This window comes from Rutilus rutilus, assembly GCF_951802725.1.
Source record: "Rutilus rutilus genome assembly, chromosome: 16".
NCBI classification, from domain to species: Eukaryota; Metazoa; Chordata; class Actinopteri; order Cypriniformes; family Leuciscidae; genus Rutilus; species Rutilus rutilus.
The window spans coordinates 27,804,267-27,824,897 of record NC_140224.1 but is presented as its reverse complement, the minus strand read 5'-3'; the positions used below and the strand labels follow the sequence as shown (position 1 = coordinate 27,824,897).

At 37.9% G+C, this 20,631-nt stretch overlaps 1 protein-coding gene across 2 annotated transcripts in view; it reads left to right on the top strand.

Moving 5' to 3' along the window:
• Window positions 1-12,640, top strand: part of grin2cb (glutamate receptor, ionotropic, N-methyl D-aspartate 2Cb) — a 55,497-nt gene extending 42,857 nt beyond the window's left edge. For both annotated transcript variants that reach the window (XM_084435052.1, XM_084435051.1), the window contains exons 6-13: window positions 2,681-2,849; window positions 4,451-4,604; window positions 4,968-5,093; window positions 6,008-6,237; window positions 8,306-8,466; window positions 8,862-9,049; window positions 10,553-10,785; window positions 11,167-12,640. In XM_084435052.1, coding sequence (XP_084291178.1) covers window positions 2,681-2,849; window positions 4,451-4,604; window positions 4,968-5,093; window positions 6,008-6,237; window positions 8,306-8,466; window positions 8,862-9,049; window positions 10,553-10,785; window positions 11,167-12,546 — 2,641 coding nt within the window. In that variant the 3' untranslated portion in view covers window positions 12,547-12,640. The remainder of the gene's footprint in view (window positions 1-2,680; window positions 2,850-4,450; window positions 4,605-4,967; window positions 5,094-6,007; window positions 6,238-8,305; window positions 8,467-8,861; window positions 9,050-10,552; window positions 10,786-11,166) is intronic.
• Window positions 12,641-20,631: the final 7,991 nt, after the last annotated feature.

Genomic DNA, 20,631 nt, shown 5'->3' with positions numbered 1-20,631 from the left:
TTCAGCACTTAATATTGTCCCACATGTTGCTGTTTTATAGAATTAATCTGGTGGCAAAATCAATAGTTAATGTTTCCATCATTTTTGTTATTTCACGAACTACATAATTGTTTTAATATTTAAATATAAACTATAAATATAATTTATTTATACATTTGAATTTGGGATAATACACATACTGTACATAAAGCACACTACCATTAAAGAGTTTGTGGTCAGTAAGATTTTTTTAAATGAATTAATTATTTTATTTAGCAAGGACACATTAAATTGATCAAAAAGTAAAGACTTTTACATTGTGACAAAAATAAATATTGTTCTTTTGAACTTTATATTCATTAATAATTCTGAAAAAGTTATAACATTTCCACAAAAATATTAAACAGCACGGGATTTTTTCTTGAAGACCAAATCTGTATATTGAATGATGATCATGTGACACTGAAGACTGTAGTAATGGCTGCTGAAAATTCAGCTTTTGCCATCAAAGGAATAAATTGCATAAAAATTTTTTAAAAAAATTAAATCCTGTATTTTTTAAGAAGAAAAAAGCAGCCTTGGTGCTTGAGCACAGGAGACTTCTTTCAAAAACATAAAAAATCTTACAGAACCCAAACTTAGTGTAGTGTGATCTAGGTCTCCTCTATATATGGTATCCTCTTTCTAAAGTTCAGCAGCACCAGCGGTCACTGGCATTTATGATGCCATGTATATTAAGGTCAGCAGACTGTGGCACTAATGTGGCTCTGTGTTTGGATATGAAATGCATTACTCTACCACAACCAAATCAATGAGCCATACCCATTTCTGCAATACATAGGTCAAGCCACTGCACATCTCTCATACAGCTGTTTCACAATAACTGACTGTATGCAATGATAACAAAGATCCATATGACTCAATGTACTGTAATTAACTTTGTTTAAAGGAGAAATAATTGATTGACACTCCCTAGGATGCAAGTGTGTCTGTGTCCATTATACCAATAAACTGATGCACTTTGTCCCTCTGTCCCTTGTGCTTTGTGTGCGTACATGTGTGTGTGTGTGTGTGTATGTGTGTGTGTGTGAGTTTGTTTGACTGATTAAACATCTCATCCTTAATTCACAGCCCACTTAACCCAAACCGCCAGCGCCGTTTGCAGGTGGTGAGGCAGGCTAGAAAAGAGACAGGCTTGTTTATGTTATGTCCAGATCGCTTGCAGAGGGAGACTCTCATCTTTCCAAACACTTCATTTGTCTTTCTTTGTTATGGTTGCTGCCAGTGCCTGCATTGCCGGCCCTCCGCCCCAAGTCCACTCCCCGTACAGCTCATTACGCAGGAGGTCTGGGGGAGGTTAGAGGTGATGTATCATTATTGCTCTCAGAGTTTCTCTGCTCAGTGCCTCCAGCATCTAACGGTTAATGGAGGCCATCGCTTTTTTCCAAACATTTTATTGTGAATGCTCACAACCAAGCATTCCGTTTCTATAGATTCTGGGCTATGGGTTTTTAAATCGCAGCAGTTTGCTGAAGAGAGCCGTGTTTATTTGCTTTTTGAGCCTGTATTCATCTACTTATATTATTGATATGAGTAAAACATTATTATGTAGGCTATTTATTGTTCTTTTCAGGTCGAATAAGAAAGAAAAGCCCTCGGACGTACTATACATTAGTGGCAAAAAGTGATGTCTGGCCTAGGAAAAGTTTCATTCAAATAATATAAAAAATTTATTCAAGATTTTGTAAGCAATTTCTCATTCAACTCATTGAAACATGCCAAATTGTGCAAAATTTTGTCAGATGAATACCATAACCAAGTTCAATGTTTTGTTCTTCCCTCATATTTATAATATATAAAATATTTTCCTCTTATTTTAATTGTTTAATCAAACTTGTAATTGTTTGAAAACAAATTACCCTTCCGGGCATTACCGTAAGAATTTCCACCATAGACGAGTTGTTGAAGTGACCCCAAGTGCAGCTTTATTTACAAAACTTGAACAAATACAAATAAACAAAACACGACATGACTTGAAAATGTTGTTTCAACTTAAAAAAGTAAGTGTTTGTGCTGCCTTTAAAAAATTAAGTTTAGGCAACTTGAAATGTGACGTTGTATTAAGTTACAACTTGGATATTTGAGTTGACTAAACTTAAAATTTAAGGCGGCACTTACTTTTTTAGATTGAAACAAACCCAAAACTAAACGTGACAATCAGTTTTGGCCACTACTGTTGATGCCATTTTACCTCTGTATATGAAGTCTTCTTCATAATCTTGTATGGTAACACATATCATTTCCTCTCTCCACATTCATGTCTGTATTATTCCAGTTATGATTAATTAGTCTTTCTGTCAGTAATCTTTCTTTCAGATGTGTGTCACACCATATGTTTTGCCCTAGAACCATGCGCTTTGATCCTCTTCACCAAATGTTCAATGGGAGCATGTGAATCATAACCTTTTTATATGGTTTCACCCTAATAATAACATAAAAGTGGTCCATATGACCAACATTTTTGACACAAATTCTCGCTTTAAGCTATCATTTGGCTTCTGAATGCTTGAAATGTAGCATACAAGTTGCTTGGAACAATGTTTCTTTTTGGGGTGAACTATTACTTGTTTTTAAAGAAAGATGAAAAATTGTACTAAATGTTTAATATATTATTTATTTATTTTTTATTTGATTTTTGCAGTATAACCGGTCACACTGAGCCTTACACCAAACTCTGCTGCAAAGGCTTCTGCATAGACATCCTAAAGAAGCTCTCACGCACAATCAAGTTTTCATATGACCTTTATCTGGTCACCAATGGGAAACATGGCAAGATGGTCCGTGGCGTCTGGAATGGGATGATTGGAGAGGTATGAAATGGCACATTTTCTCTCTCTCTCTCTCTCTTTCTCACATAAACGCACTCACACTTCAAACATGTCAACAGTTCAGTGCTCATGGGAAATGAGCTAAATTAACATCTGAGAATATAAAAATAAAACAGCTTACAGCGTGATACAAGAAATAAATCAGCTTCCTATGACAGTGTCAACACGTTTTTCCTAACATTACTCACACCCTGTTTTCTTTCTGTATTTAACAGATCTCCTTAAACCACTAAATATTGCAGCTAAAGTTGTTAAGAGCATTCATGGAGCATAACTGGCTTTAAAAGCGATCTCGACACATTCCATCCTGTGACCCCCTGCTGCGTGTAGTGTCACTTAATCCGGTGGTTTAGTGTCTTCCACAGCTGCTGATCACTTCATCGGTTTTCATCACCTGCATCTGCTAAAACGTTGATGAGTTTATAGATAGCAAACCCACGCTCCACATACAAGGCTTAAATGCTTTTCGCACTGCGAGAGAAATAGATCATTATATGAGATAAATAATTATTATATAATAGCAAGACAGAAATTACGGGCTGACATGAGTGTGATATAAGGAATTTTATTCATGAGCCTGATTGCGGGTGACGGAAAAACAAATCTGTCAACAATGATTTGCGATGTTAGCGATTTGCGAAGTTGTGTAATGAGACCTAGTGGTTCATGTCCATCTCCATTCCTTGAAGAAATTGTAATCTGGAAACCAGAGGCTAATAATAACAACAGTCTTAATTGTGATATCCATAAAAAAACGTTCAGACTATGTCAGGTTTATAGTGGGTATTAACCAACTGGTAACACTTCAGTTTAGGGTCCAATTCTCACTATTAACTAGTTGCTTATAGCATGCATATAACTAGGATTTTGGCGGTTTATTAGTACTTATAAAGCATAGATTAATGCCTTATTCTGCATGACCATTTTCTACATCCCTTAATCCTACCCAATACCTAAACTTAACAACTACCTTACTAACTACTAATAAGCAGTAGGAGTTTGAGGCAAAAGTCATAGTTAATAGAGAATTGGACCCTAATCTAATGTGTGACCAACCTTTGTATTATGTAATTATGTTCTTATTATATTGTGACTAATAGTACATTGCGTTTACTTGACTTTAATGTTGTACAGAGACATTCTCACGTCCAAATATCTGTACTTCTCAAGGATATAGCATATAAGGATATAGCATATAGCATATGCAAAAAGCATTATGCCAAATGAGTAGTAAGTATAAATAAGCAGTATGCAAAAAATACCCATATGACCAACTCTTTACACTGAAATTCTGAAGTGCACATCCAATGGACACTTTGCTAGCCCACAAGGCCATGGTAGAGTGGTTATAATTGTAAATGGCAAAGGTGTACACAAGACAATGTCAACATGGCATATAGTATCTCAGGACTGTATTCATGCTACACACATGCATATTATATAGAAATGACTTTCTTAATGGCATAGAAGTTCTTCATTGAGTGTAGAACATAAGTTTCCACCCTGAAATTGCACGGGCCTTCATTATTTTGATGTTTCTGATGACTGCTCAAAAGTTTTCACTCACTTTCCCCTTGTTCAAGGTCTTCTACAAGCGTGCAGATATGGCAATTGGCTCTCTTACCATCAATGAGGAGCGGTCAGAGATTGTTGACTTTTCAGTGCCATTTGTGGAGACTGGGATTAGTGTTATGGTGGCCAGAAGCAATGGAACAGTCTCACCTTCTGCCTTCCTGGGTGAGGAGTCATCATTATCCATCCATTTTCAAGGACACACTCACACAGTTTATGAGAGATGCTTGCAGGCGGTGTTAAATATTTCCTACCAGTGGCGTTTTGATTAGAATGTGATTAGATTCAAATTTTATGCCTTTGTTGGATTAAATCTAGAATAAATCCTAGATAGGACAAACATTTTCTACTGAATGACCAGCTCTGCACACAAACAAAGGCGTTTTGACTCTGCTAAACATTAATTTGTTCGTTATTTTTGCTAATTGCACAGCATTTACATCACAAACAAAAACACCATTATGTGCAAGATCTTAATCTGATAATCAGCTGAGTTTTGTATTTTTGGTCTTTCTCTCTGTCTTGCAGAGCCTTACAGTCCAGCCGTGTGGGTTATGATGTTCGTAATGTGCCTGACTGTTGTGGCAGTCACCGTGTTCGTCTTTGAGTACTTCAGCCCTGTTGGGTACAACCGGAGCCTTGTCAGTGCCAAAGGTCAGCCTTGGTTTTTCAAACAGTCTTTTCTCTATCAGGCACAAAGCTAGGAGAGGAAGAATAGTTGTGGAAGCAGCCTAATCAATCCACATAAACCGAGCTGACAGGCTGTGTACTTGTCTCCTAGTGTAAAAGGTCATTTTTCTGAGGTTTAATTAACGTTTGTCGCTTTGCTAATTTGACTTTGATTGATTGCTTGGCTTTTCTGTGGCTGTGTGTGAGATACAAGAACCACATTAAGAACTGATGCCAAGGTGGGAAAAGAATTTCTTTGCCCATGTAGACTGATCTATGACTAATTCAATCAAAATGGCCAAGAGAACATATGTTATATAGGATGTGAATATATGTATTATAGAAATAATTAGCTTATTAAAATAAATATACACATTAACGTTAAAAAGTTTTTGAGTGAAGTCTTTAATGCCACCTAGGCTGCATTTATTTGATTAAAAATTTCAGTAAAAACAGTAATATTGTAAAAAAAAAAAAAAAAAAAAAATTGTTTTAAATGACTTTTCTATTTTATTATTTTAAAATGTACTTTATTCCTGTGATGGCAAAGCTGAATTTTCAGCATCATTACTCCAGTCTTCAGTGTCACATGATCCTTCAGAAATCATTCTAATAGGCTGATTTGGTGCTCAAGAAACATTTCATATTATTAGTGTTCAAAAGTTTTTATTAGAATCTATTTTATTAGCATTTATTAGAATTTTTTTTTTTATAACATTGCATATGTTTTTACTATCAGCTTTGATCAATTTAATCCATGCTTGCATTAAAGTAGTAATTTCTTTTAAAAAAACGTACTGTTCCCAAACACTGCGATATATATAAATCACTATTATATAAATTATTAAAATTAAATGATTATTTGTTTAATACATACTACAAATGTATCTCTTTTATAGCCCCTGGGGGTCCAACCTTCACCATTGGAAAGTCCGTCTGGCTCCTGTGGGGAATCGTCTTCAACAACTCTGTTCCTATTGAAAACCCCAAAGGCACAACCAGCAAAATTATGGTCCTGGTTTGGGCTTTCTTTGCTGTCATCTTCCTCGCCAGCTACACAGCCAATTTAGCTGCCTTCATGATCCAAGAGCAGTACATTGACACCGTGTCTGGTCTTAGTGACAAAAAGGTGAGTTGTATGTAATTGTAAATGAGCTGCATGACAGTGGTGCTGTATTTGGATCCATTTTGATGTGTTTTTCTTTGTGTAAGAGCATATATGGCTGAAACAAAATGAGTTATGAAAGGCCTTGTCACACCCAATATGTATATTTGGAATATTAAATATTCAAGAAGATTTTAAAATAAAGTAAATTGGCACTTTTCTAAGTTCACTGACTCGCACTGACTCTCACTTCTCAAACACCTCTCATGATTACACACATCTCATGATTACTGATATTTTTGTCCATTATTTTTATAGTAAAACACTATAAGCGACAGAAATCCATAGAATTATGCAAATTAGAAATTAATTGGACCTTAGGAAAGAACAACAACAGATTAATCGTTCATAGATAAAAAAATAAATAAAAAAAACAAGTGCGTGGAGCCATGGTAATATATGCTAGCAACAACATAATATAGTAGTGTTATAGAATACGCACTTCTGTGTTCTTGAACATACTGACTTTAAAACTGACTCCTAAACCCAAGGATTTGAGAGGCTTTGGAGGAAAATTAGCAGTACTGTATAATACAGGGGTCTTCAATGTTTTTAGGGCAAGGACCCCTTAGGCGACAGAGACATGGAGCAGAGACGCCCGATGCAAATGTGTCAAACAAAGATACATATTAAGCATGAAGCCTTCGATATTAATAGAAACCAACCATATTATGATAGTTATATTATGTTAAGACAGTAGATTACAACTATAAATGGTATTGTTGTTGTACATGCATCATTGTCTGTATATTACAATTCACAATTCATTAGTTGTTCAGTTGTTTTAATCACAATTATTTGAATTATTGGTTTGCAGAGTCATATATTTTACTGTCAGAACTTTAGCTAGACCTATAATTTTTCTAAAACTTCACATTTTTTAATTTTACTGTGAGATGGACAATTAAGAATCGAACAAATTAATGAGGGAGCTCTAGTAAAGTGCAGATGTAATGTGTAAGCAACGGCTCAACCATAACAAGAATAGCAATGTACAATGAGACATTTAAGATTAAGTCATTACTTTTACAAATAATTGGAATAGAATTAAAAAAAATATTTTGATACAGATATTTTTCAATGAATATATTAGTCTGCATTTAGATTGCTTAATGTGTATCTACAGAATTTTGACATGCCATATTTTTGTCCCATGCTATCATGTTATCACTATGTCAACCATTGCAATTTTGTGAGTGAATCCAGCATTTATATGTAGATGTCACTTCCGAAATTTAGCGGCGTGTAATTGGTCCTCAGTCCTCTTAGCCGCGTGAAAAACAAAGCTTTTATTCAATGAATTAAGCGCAAATAGCGCTTCCTTTATAATCACTAAAAAGGATCACTTAGTTCATCGCAATCTCACAACGTTCTGTTATAATCAATAAAGCTGTCTACACTGCACGAGAAATCTCTTACATCGTGTTTACACTTTTGTTAATGAGAGGATTCGCAAGTGTGCAGAACTCGGCACTGAACAAAAACTGTTTCAAGCGGTGAGTGGATTCTAAATGAAACCTCTTATTGGCCATTGTGTTCAAGAGATCAACAAACAAGTCAACAAACACAAATACGCTCGAGCGTTAGCCAAATCTGTTCAGCCAATGTGTTATTATTACAGTATCAACTCAGGGTGCTCTTGCTTTCCTTTGAGGGTGCTTATCATTTGACTGTTTTAATTTTTTAACAAAAAAATATTTATAATCAAACATGAATTGGACTAGGGGTTGCAGACCCCGAGTTGAAGACCCTTTGTCTAATATGGTCACTCAGAGCGAATTACTTTATCCCCTATGTGCATTGCGTAAAATGAGTCAACTGTTGCCAACTGTTCAAATGCAAGAATCAGTAAGGAGAATAAAAATAAAAAAAGCAGTACTTCGATTTACTTTTCCAAGGTCAGTACTACCCGGGCAGTAGGAGATTCTGTGTAAAGTCCATGTAATCTGTGTTGATCTACACTATTAAGGTTAAGACGCAACCTGCCTCAGCTAAAAAATTGAAATGTCATTTATTCCTTTTTTTGTTTCAGTTTCAAAAACCCCAGGAACATTATCCTCCTTTTCGCTTCGGGACAGTCCCAAACGGAAGCACCGAGAGGAACATTCGAAGCAATTACCCTGACATGCACACCCACATGGTAAAATACAACCAGAAGGGTGTGGAAGAAGCTCTCAACAGCCTTAAAACAGGGTGGGTTTCAGCAATAACATTTTATGTGTGTGTGGTTATGTGGAAGAGCTCTAAACGCTAACAAAACGGTACTATGGTGGTACAATATACGTGGTATTTTCAAGGTGCTTCAAAGAATATCATGTCCAAAAACATGCTACTTTTCTGTTAGTGAAATGTTTTGTTAATAATCTGTAATGAGATTTACTCCATTGGTCATTATATGCCTCATTTAAAAGCAATTTTGTTAGATCTAAGGGTCAGTGAAACACAGGTGGGAAACATAAATAATGTATCATCCACCATTTGTCAAGGAAAAGGGGAGTATAAATTAACAAGAGCTAATTATTTACTTGACATAATTACGTGTAATTACTAAGCCATTTGCCTTGGGCTCATTTCTGTCCTCTGTGTAGGAAGTTGGATGCCTTCATATATGATGCAGCAGTTCTTAATTATATGGCTGGCAAGGACGAGGGCTGCAAGCTGGTCACCATTGGTAGTGGGAAGGTGTTTGCTACCACAGGCTACGGCATTGCTCTGCAGAAGGACTCCCGCTGGAAGCGCCCCATAGACCTGGCTCTCCTCCAGTTCCTGGGAGATGGTAAATTGCACTTGGGGGGCCGAAACTGGTCAACACTTAATATCCTTTGCCCCAGCATGGAAGCTATAACATTCCCCTCTTACTGTAAAAAAAACTTGATGTGCTGTGAATTGAGAGGTTATGAAATGTCAGCGCAAACTACAGGCTTAAGAAAACATCACTGAACAGTAGACACTGACTCTGTTCTAAAACTAGTGAGCTACCTTGCTGCCTATATATATATTTTTTTATTCTTGACACAATGTATGCTTAAAGGGTTAGTTCACCCAAAAATGAAAATTCTGTCAGTAATTACTCACCCTCACGTTGTTCCAACCATGTAAGTCTTTCGTTCATCTTCGGATCACAAATTAAGATATTTCTGATGAAATCTGACTGGCTTTCAGAGGGACCGAAACTTGCCGGCCCAGAATAGTTATTAAAAACATAGTTAAAATAGTCCAAGTGACTACAGTGGCTATACATTAAGTTTATCATGCGACGACAATACTTTTTGTGCGGAAAAACAACAAAAATAACGACTTTATCCAACTATTAGTGTTCTTCAATGTGGGCCTCTGACGAGAGTTCACGGGAGCGCCAGGACGCATGCGCGAGAACTGAGATTACGGCGTTCTTCTTCTACTACTACTTGTTACTGGCTGCTCACTCCTTGGGAGTATTACCGCCATCTACTGTACAAGATGACGTCCCGACATTGCCGGAAGCGCAAAACAGTCTGTTTATAAGCAGAGGAAGACGCGCGCTGTATGTAAGCTATTTAATTCGACACTTATTGTGATTTAGGTCTCGATGATGTCAGGATGTCATCTTGTACAGTAGATGGCGGTAATACTCCCAAGGAGTGAGCAGCCAGTAACAAGTAAGTTAGTAGTAGAAGAAAAACGGCGTAATCTCAGTTCTCGCGCATGCGTCCTGGCGCTCCCGTGAACTCTCGTCAGAGGCCCACATTGAAGAACACTAATAGTTGGATAAAGTCGTTATTTTTGTTGTTTTTCCGCACAAAAAGTATTGTCGTCGCATGATAAACTTAATGTATAGCCACTGTAGTCACTTGGACTATTTTAACGATGTTTTTAATAAATATTCTGGGCCGGCGAGTTTCGGTCCCTCTGAAAGCCTATGGAGGAGTGAGACAGCTGTCAGATTTAATAAAAAATATCTTAATTTGTGATCCGAAGATGAACGAAAGACTTACATGGTTGGAACAACATGAGGGTGAGTAATTACTGACAGAATTTTCATTTTTGGGTGAACTAACCCTTTAACCCTGAAGAATAAATGCAATATTGCCCAAACTAAGTAGCTACTTTTCATAAAAGCCTTCATGTTGGGAGCGCACAAATTATGCCTTAAAATGTTGTCTAGGTAGGAAGCTTACTAGGTTTTGGAGCAGAGCACATTTGTGGTTCTTATAGTATCCGCTTGTTTCTGTCATAGTTGAGTAGACTTTGACTGCCGCTGTTTCTGGCATTGTTCCTGACCCTGTTTCCTTTCATGCAGGGGACACACAGAGACTGGAAACAGTATGGCTGTCTGGAATATGTCAGAATGAGAAAAACGAGGTCATGAGCTCTAAACTAGACATAGACAACATGGCAGGTGTTTTCTACATGTTGCTCGTGGCCATGGGCCTCAGCCTGCTGGTCTTTGCTTGGGAACATCTACTTTACTGGAAACTGAGGCACTCTGTCCACAAGTCTGATCACTTAGACTTTCTACTGGCCATCAGCAGGGTAAGCTTGCCTTGTAAATTAACATTTCAATATTAAGTCATTTTTAGACTCAGACTAGGATAGGTATCATACCATTGTACACTGGTCAAATATTTTACCCAGCCCAAATCATAATGCACAGTCTGTTCTATTTAGGCTACTTGTTTACTAAAAGGGATATTTGGGTAAATTCAATCAATCAAATAATTCACCATAAGGAGGCACATTAAACTTTGACATGAAACAATGAACTGATCTTTGTCTCTTACAAAAACATAATCTGGTACATTAATCATTATAATGGAGAAAAACACTGCCATGACACAAATGAATCCAGTGAAACGCCCACAAAATAACATTTCTCTGTAGGAATACACAGTCACTATTCACTTTACATTTCAGGGCATATACAGCTGCTTTAATGGCGTTGAAGACTTTGGCAGATCTACCAGCATACAGAATCCAGATCTCACTGCCAATTACGCCCAGGCCAACATGCTGAAAATGCTGCAGACAGCCAAGGACATTGTCTCTTCAGCCAAAGTGGAGAACTCATTGGATAACGCCACCAAGACCATTGAGAACTGGAGCAGACACGGCGGCAGCCTCCCAGCACGTATCCCACTGGTGACCACAACTGAAAAAGTCCCTGGTCACTTCTCATATATCACTAACGTCACGGAGAACCACATACCTCACATGCAGCGTTCCATAACTCCACCTTTCATGCAACACACCAAAACCACTAGCCCACCACCGATGGTAAACCATAGAGTCCTAACACGGCCCACTCCTCTTCGCTACACACTTCCAGCCAGGACCAGGGGTCTCTACGACGGTATGCTTCCTGTATCCAGTCTAAGCACACCTCATCTAGCCATGCATGATCCTCCATCCGACCTGGCCCATCCTGGTTCTTCCTTTGTTCCATATAGAGACATGTACACCGAACACCACAAGTCTTGTCACAATGATTTGTCAGATGCCGTCAGGAGGAAAAAGAGACCCCAAAATCTCATCGTGGAGTCCATGGATCTGAGGGGGCTTCACGATTATAAAGACCAATCAACGTGTCATACCGAAGCAAACAGTTTTGCTGAAAACCACCTGTCCTCGTCCTTCAGCGAAAATCCTTTTGTAGCAGCGGACACAGCTTGTAATTCCTGTGTCAAAACGTACTTTGACCCTGCGTTCGATGACATACCGTTGATAGGGAAAAGGAAGCTTCATCGCAGACCGTCGTTCCTGAAAGCCACTTGGGGCCCCGACAGAGTCCGGTTCCCGAATGACAGATCCACTGCAGCAGCCTCCTCACGAGTAGCTATACCTGACCTGTTCCCTTGTGTGGACGTACACGGACGGGTGAGGAACACCATGTGTTACGCCCAACCGATGGATCACACCTACCTTCACGCCTTCCGGCGAAACACCAGGAAAAGTCAGAAGCTGAGACACAGCCAGTCCACCAGGCTTCCCACCTACAAGGAGGCGATTTTCCACAACGTGGCAGCTGTCAGGAGGGCGTCAAGTTTGGTGCATAGACCCTACTCCTACCCAGAGCTGCCAGTCTACCAGAGCCCCCTGTCATATGGACCAGCTGAATTATGCAACATCTTCCCCTGTATGGGACATCCTAGTGACAGTGTATATGGAGGGTATAGGGTACCCACACACCTACAGGATGACCATCTAGTGCCTGTTCCAGGCAGCAGGGTGGTTCATAGCAGCCCTATTGTGCCCATGACATGGGGCAGAATTTCCAGTTTGGAATCAGAGGTGTGAACTTGTCCTTTCATGTGCCAATTATGAACTATTTGGCCCACAAGCTTCTACAGACCACTAAAATTACTTTGCCTTTAACACGAGCAGAAACACAAACCGGGTTTAATTTGTTTGAATTTTTTATTTATTTAAAATTAATTTAATATTATTTAATTTGTATTTATTTTTTAAAGTGCAATAATGTAATAATTGGGGGAAGTATTTAGGGAAACCGTCAAATGCCATCCTAAATTTTGAATGAATGAATTTATGGACATGTAGAACTGTAAATGATTAGCCGTTCTTATCTCTTTAGTCCACAAAATGCAATATATTGCTATATGTATTGGACTGGACGAAAGATATTTTTCTTCAAAGATTGTAGTAGAGAAGTCAAACTGAGACACTAAACTATACGAAGTGTTCATTTTGAAGTACATTTGGTATTATACACTATGTAATTCTCTATGATACTGAATTTTGTAAACACTTAAGACATATTGTCCGATATTTTTTATTTTAAACAGCAGGGCTATATAAGTGGATTTTCAGGCTCTTACATTCCCTTTCTGTCTCTCGTTCAATGTCCAATCTCCTCTCTCTCTTACTCTGCTGTGAGCGGGCTTTTGAAGAAGAGCAAATTGAATGGTACTCTAATATTAGCATCATCAAGGATCTTCACACTTTAATAAATTACAAAGGACCATCAGTTAGTCCTTTGTAACTGCTGTCTTCTTTAGATGGCTGACGGATATAACTCTTTGAACACTGCCTTTTATATGCAGAGCCACAGCATATTTTAGACCGCTTTTAACAAGGATTGGCTGTTTGCAGTTGTGACACGACGGAAAGAAGCATTACCTTAATAACGTCCACACAAAAAATATGCTGACACCCATAAGATCAGGTTTGGGGTAGAGTTTTGCTGTTGCCATTGGACGACTGCTACCAAGTCTGTTTGACCTGCATACTGAACCTCACATACCCTCGAGGAAATCTGTCTGTGCCTCAAAATAAACTTGTGATGCTCCAGAGTGTGAAAGAGCGAGAGAAAGATGGTGCAACGGATGAAAAGAAGAGAAACTAGGAAATGAGAAACCACACTTCCTTCAGTTGGGATTTAAGCTACAATATCTGAATGTTTATGAGCTCATAAGGCTCATTTGAGGTTGTCATGAGTTTCTCATTAAAGCAACTCTGTGGAGTGATTATACAGGAGGACGTGTTACCAAAAAGTGTCCTTTACTCTAGGATTTCATTATTTCGGCTGTCTCCAACGCACGTTGTTCTCGCGACGCCCAAGGTGACCTAGGCTGGGGTAATTATGCTGTAAGGCTTTTGTTATCTCCCGATAAGGAGCCCTCCTTTCAAGCAGTGAGTGAGGAGCATTTTTAGAATCTAAACATCGAGAAACTTTACATTTTTTCATCACAAACTTTTTCTTTGTTATTGCCGTATTACAGTTCATAGCACTGCAGCAGTGATTTAATCTTCAATACCGCCAGCGTGCACAGATAGATTTATGTACCACAGGATAATTGTACTTTTTTCATAATGTTTCACTCAGTTCACTGACTGACATCAAAAAAGAGGCCTGCTGCAGAACGACCCACATTTCGTTTTCATAAAAAACCAAGCACGAGGACTGAGGAGAGGCAGGCTAAAGCCATCATCATCATCATCATCATCATCATCATCATCCCAGCAAAGTCTTATTTCTCTGTGTTCCTGAAAAGCGTATTATTGAATGATCTCGCGAGTTGATAAATGATTCAATACATGCATATAAAAACATCAAGGGAGGCTGGGGATCGTCCTCTGGAAGAAATAAGCAGCAATATATCAACGCCACAGGTAGCTGTGGTGAAAAATGAAATGCATTTAAAAGTCAAGGGGACCTAGTCTCATCCAGCTTTGAGAAAGATGCAATGGAATGACGAGGCAGACATGTGTTTTCAGACATGTTCATTTGAATCGGTCTGATCGTTTTAAAGATTTGCTTGCAATTTCTTGTATTTCCACTCAAGTGGTAAAAAGAGCTGTATTTTTGCGCTTTTATCATAGACTGGGGAAAAAAATTTGTAATTTCAAATAATTACAAAGAAACATTGGATCAAACATGAAATTTCCAAGTAGAAAGAATGAAATAGTATTTTCTTGCAAACATACTTTGTCTTATTTACTGTAAATTCTTAATTGTCACAGTCCATTCCTTTTCTCTTTCTTTCCGTAATGGCTCTAAGGAGGAAAGGAAATGCACGCATTTACAGACACGCTCACAATACAATTACTCACATCTCTGCTGTCACGCCTTCATATCATTGCGTTTCTCTGAAGCGTCATTTCAGGGCTGCAAATTGTCCCAGATGCTGCTGGTCACCTTGAGCCAAGGGCTTCACAGCCTGGCGGGAGAGGGGAAAGGCGATGGAGAAAGACACCACAGAGAGGCTGGCAGTCTGAAATTCCATCAATTAACAACCGAACAGGCTAATAAACGACAATAACTCGCTTCCCGCAAACAACAATGAACAACTGGAAATATATACTTTTTATACTCTGTGTTCTGTTGGTTCTGTCGGTACGGTATTGAATGTGGTTACAACATGAATGATGTAAGTTAATGTAGGTTACCACACAATCACAAGTACATTGTCTGCACTGAGCTTATCCAAATCAAATGAGGTGATTTTTATCAAGTTGCTAGCACAATGTTAATTAACCTATATGAGTATTACGTGTACTATGCTGTTCTGTGTGTTTTATCTCATCGAAGAGTAGCAGTGATATCAGGAATCCAGGGTCTGTACTAATCTATCAAATCTATAATTAAAGAGCTGTAACTAAACGTTGCACATTAAAGAGAATTATTCCAAAAAATAAAATAAAAAAAATACATTGTTATTAATCTTAATCACTACTTGAAAATGGGTTCCAATGGTATAATCAATAGTTTTTTTGTTTTGTTTTTAACTGGTTGCTGGATATTTCGTTGTTTTGTAAAAGTTTACATCTGTCCATTGGGTTAAGCTCTACAAATGTTTTGTCTTCTGACTGTCATATCATACTCATGGAGAGACCTAGTGCTCACTGTTTTAATTAAAGGAAGTCTGTGCTGTGTGAATTGATAGTTCCCAACCTTTGTACTTATCATCTGTTCTAGCTCTCGTCTCTGCTCAAAGGGATGCCGTGATATGACAGCGGGCCACAAACGTTCATTTGTAACTGACCTTATTCACTGCCTTTTCACCCCAATCCTGCCGAGCCTTCAGCCTGGGCTCGTGGGAGAGGTTGTGGGGACGGGTTATTAGCTTTGGTTAACCATCCCATTTGAGACGGCTCCGTCGAATCAAAGTCACGTGCCACTGTCTAATTATTTAAAAGCGTTGTTTCAAATGACAGCTCTGTGATAATAAAGGGATGTTCTTGTCATTGGAGGCTGGTTATCTTTGTCTCTCCATAATTAGACTGATCTTAAATGATAGAAACTTTGAGGTAATCTTACCTCGCAGAAAAATGGAAAAGTTTTAGTTGTAGATTGACCCATTTAACTAAAGTTATGGCCTGAACAACACAAGGATTGTTTAAAATGAGAATGTTGATAGCGGTGAAAACTGTAAAATGATATTTCAGTTCTACTGTTTGCAACCATTCTGCAATTGCCAGAGGTTTTATCTTTAGATGGAGTTAAAAATGTGTTTGAGATGAACAATTTCACCTTGTGTCAGGAACGGCTTGACTAGGGCCATATATAAGCAATAGATCATCGGCTGTATGGGCAGCAGAGAATGAAGCAATATAGGATGTAAGAAATGGAGATACTTGTGTGTTAGCCTCCAGACATGGAATTGAACATATGGATGAACAGCAAAATCTGAAACTTTTTTCATTTTCTCTCTAAACTTTATACATTTTACTGATGATAGCAGCATCGTACATTCAAAAGTACTGTTTTTTGCTGTTTGTTCAATTAATTTTTTTAATGAGCTAATGCAAAAACAAAAAATATTTTTGTCACAATGTTTATTAAAGGTATAGCGGCGGATTTTCCCGAATTTTAGAAAAGAACCGCCCTCTCCACTTTTTGAAAAAATGCACATGCGCAACACTCTACCTGCTCCCGAGAGGGAACGCCTATTAAATGTGTGCACGAGAGAGCATGCACGAGCTAATCATAGCTTACATTAACTTTTACTAGCAGTGATTTTAAATGGATTTCTCCAAATAGCATGCCAAACTTTACCTGTCGAGTAGAAACTTCGCGACTGAGGCATCAGTGGGAAGCCCAACCTGTGTTTTGAGCGCACGCCATTGTGTGAATCGTGTGCAAGAGCACGTACGACGGCCTTACGTAAACATATCACCAGAATGATTGACACTTAGGAGGACCAATAGTCTTGATGATCCACCCGGAAAAAGAAAATCCTCCGCTATACCTTTAAATTACATAATTTCAAAAATTACATAATTAGACTATATATGTTTATGATTTAAATATGTAAATTATATGATGCTTGTGTATTTGCCCCTGGACATGGAATTGAACCTATGGATGAAGCAGAAAATCTGAAACTTTTTTTCATGTTTTCCTCAAAACAAGTTTTTAAGTTTTCCTTGTTTTTTTTTCACGTACAAACAGCAATGTTGTCAATACGATCCCTGTTCACACGGATCTGTGAAAACGACAAAAACGCATTGTGCATGCCAGGCCAGTAAAGAAACACTATGCGCCTATAGACTGAGCACGTAATACGTACGTGCATGATGTCACTGTTTTCACAAATTAGCGTTTTTGTAGTTTACAACAATAAAGGTATCATTTTCAGAAACTTGCATTCTGAATCCCGTTTTCAAAAGTTTGTGTATTTCAGGCCCCCAAAACGCCATTGTTGTGTAAATGAACGGCTAAAAGTTTTCCGTTTTTAGTTGAAAATGGTGTTGTGTAAACGCCCCCTAAATAGCACAAACTAATACATTTTTTACAATCTAAAAAGTAGAATGTGAAGTGTTAACTGTTTTTATTTATTACTCGGAACAAATTATGTCGACCCAATGCAAATCGCTTTAGTAAATTACAGATTTATAGTTAAATTATACACATCAATTAAATATTTAAATTATAAGTATACACATCTAAATATTTTAACTTAAATGTAGATATCATTTAAATATGTAAAAAAGTAGTAGCTTACTCAAGCCATTTGTGTTTGTTCTAAGAAATTAAAGATATATATATTAGTATTCAGCAAAATAAAAAAAGAACAACAACAAAAATATTGTTTCAAATTCTGACAGACAAATGTCAGTGTGTATTCCTGTCAAAAGGTTAAAGTAAAACCGGTCTGAATAAATCCTGCATTGTTTATCATCGTTCATTTTGTCCTTCCAAGGTGACAGCCCCAGCAGTTGGCCGTGGCTCATAACATGGCAGCAAATTAACATCCCCTAGGTTGCCATGCCATAGGCCGTGGTTTGAGTGAGACTACACTTTAGCAGCTTGCCAGTGAGCACTTGGATACATATTCATTTCTAATTAAGAAGGGCTTGCGTTTGAACCACCGACCGAGTTTACAATTAAAGCCTTTATTTAAGCAGCGCATTTACTCACCCTCGTGCAGTTCCAAACCTCATGTGATTATCATTACTCTGTAAAACAAATGATGAGAAATATTGGAAAATATCCCGGCACCACTCTTTTTCCAGCAATCCATGTTTTCACTGTTATATGTTAGGGGGGCGCTATCACGCTACTTGTGAAATAGTTCAGAATCTCTAGATCCAAAAGCAAGCAAAGAAGAAGCAGAAACAAGCGGTAGAAGATTGTTTACGTACATGTAAGCGAACGCGAATAAATCATAGACAGTAAAAGAAATGGACACAGCGACCCCATTGGATTCAACGGAGAAAAGTGAAGTCAATTAGAAGCACTAACTTCCTGATGGCTGAGCGTACTGCGCAGACTCAAACTGAGCTTGACGACATAGATGTGACGTGAGCAACCCGTCTGTCTTCTAGTAGCTGTGTCAAGAGAAATCTGAATCATTCCCTTCCGAAACTTGCAGAGACGGAGAGCGTGAGTAGGAGGTGTCCATGAGCTAGGAGCAGGAGAAACTTTTGCTAAGTATTCTGATTAATTATTTTGTCATTTTACCTCCACGTCCCCCCGATTGCTCGCGAGCTTCTCCTCCTGTCTATACGGTAATCTCTCTACTGTGCGACAGAGAGTCGCGTGGCTGTGACGCAATCGTTAGCCTATTTTTACAAAAACTGCTTCTACATGGCCATAACGTAAGATACAAGGTAATGGAGCCTTTTATACATTTTCGTGTTTCTTTAGAAATAAATAATGGAGAAATGGAGTCTTTAAACGCCTCAGATGTAAAGTTATTCGCTGTCAAAGTGACACCAAAATGAATGGGAGTCAATGGGATGCTAACAGCAGGTGGGGGTCCGCTAATCAATGGCGGCGCCCGGGGAAGCTTCAATGTTTTCCGAAACATTGGCTCCCTGGAATAAATCAATCATAAATCGGTAGGCTATCTAAGATTCCCGAATGAAATCCGGACTAGTCTTTGACGGGAAAACACAATTGTCTCAGCTTTCTATTTAAAATGTTGCTTTTTATTGAAACTTAGCTACAAACATTCAAGTGTTGATAAAAAAAAAAGAATGCATGAAACTAGAATAAAAGGTTTAAAAGCTGAGGCTCTGTTTTTTCTTTTGATACTGTGTATTTTCAGATATTCAACAAAATATTCCGGGGGCCATTTTTGTGAAAATGACCAAAAAATGCTGCTGCTGGCTGGCAACTTAAAAAATTACAAATTAAAAAACGCTGGCAGGGAAAGAGTTAATATGCTACATTAAATCCCAAGACTTCTGAAGACATACAATACTTTTGTATCATGAACAGACCTACATTTAAATCATTATTCACTTATAATCTTCCCCCTCCATTCATTTACAATATAAAGGGTGTCACTTTGACATTAATATCCCTTTTAAAAAAAGAAACTGTAGACAACCCTGTCTAATATGAGGATACATTTCTTTCAGACTTAATTTAAACCTTGTGTCTGGAAGAAGGAATGAGTGACTGAAATACTAAATAATAATACGTGAGACACAAGTGGAAACAAGAAACCCACAGTACATCTATTGAGAGGCTCTTAATTTCTCGAGTCACAGAGACGACTCGGCTGTCCTAAAGGAAATCAGTTTTGGGGACTGGATCCATTATAGTGCCCAGCACCGCCTATTGTAGAAATTATCTATGAAATCAAGGCAGGTCATCCATGTCCTTGACAGAACAAAGGCAGTATAACCCTTGGTCCATACAAATCCATCTCTCTGATAACAGAAGGCTATAATGGATTTTGCTATGCTTTTTTAAATTAGGATCATATAATGTCCTGTTGTATGTGGCCTGAATGAGTCATATTAATATATAGGGTAATTTCCTCACCATAGCAAATGCATTAAATCTTGACACTTATATGTATTACACTCAGAACAAAAAATATAGCGCTATTACAAAGTCCAAGCAATAAATCATAGATTTATTTAACTAACATATACAGTATGTGTAGTAGCCTAACTGTTCCTGGCTATAGATTGTCAAGTTTTCTCACTGAAATGTGTTGCTGAATGCAAGATAATACAAAGGATTTGTTTATGTTTGTTTACATGTGCCTGCATCAAGCTCTACACCAAAATACAACATTCTAATGCTATAATCTGTCAAGAATTATCGTCTGATGAAAGAGTTAGTCTACCACTAAGAAACACATGCAGTTCCTGTAAAATAAATTCAATTTATTATTCAAAGCATGGAAATGGGTTGCCGCTGTCCCATCTTATCAGCTGGTCAGGATGATGTTTCTAATGAACTAGGTCTTGAATGAGCACTTAATTGAATATATGGTGCATAAAATCGCCCAAAGATGTCCCGCTACAGTGATAGGCTATTTCATTCATCTTAATAAATTAGTAGACCATGGGGAATGGATCCATATATGACACATGTTGGCCCCAGTATCTTACAATTCATAAGCTGTTCTGTTGGATTTATGTTTGACATTGTGTGTAATCTGATCTTTTCTATTACTA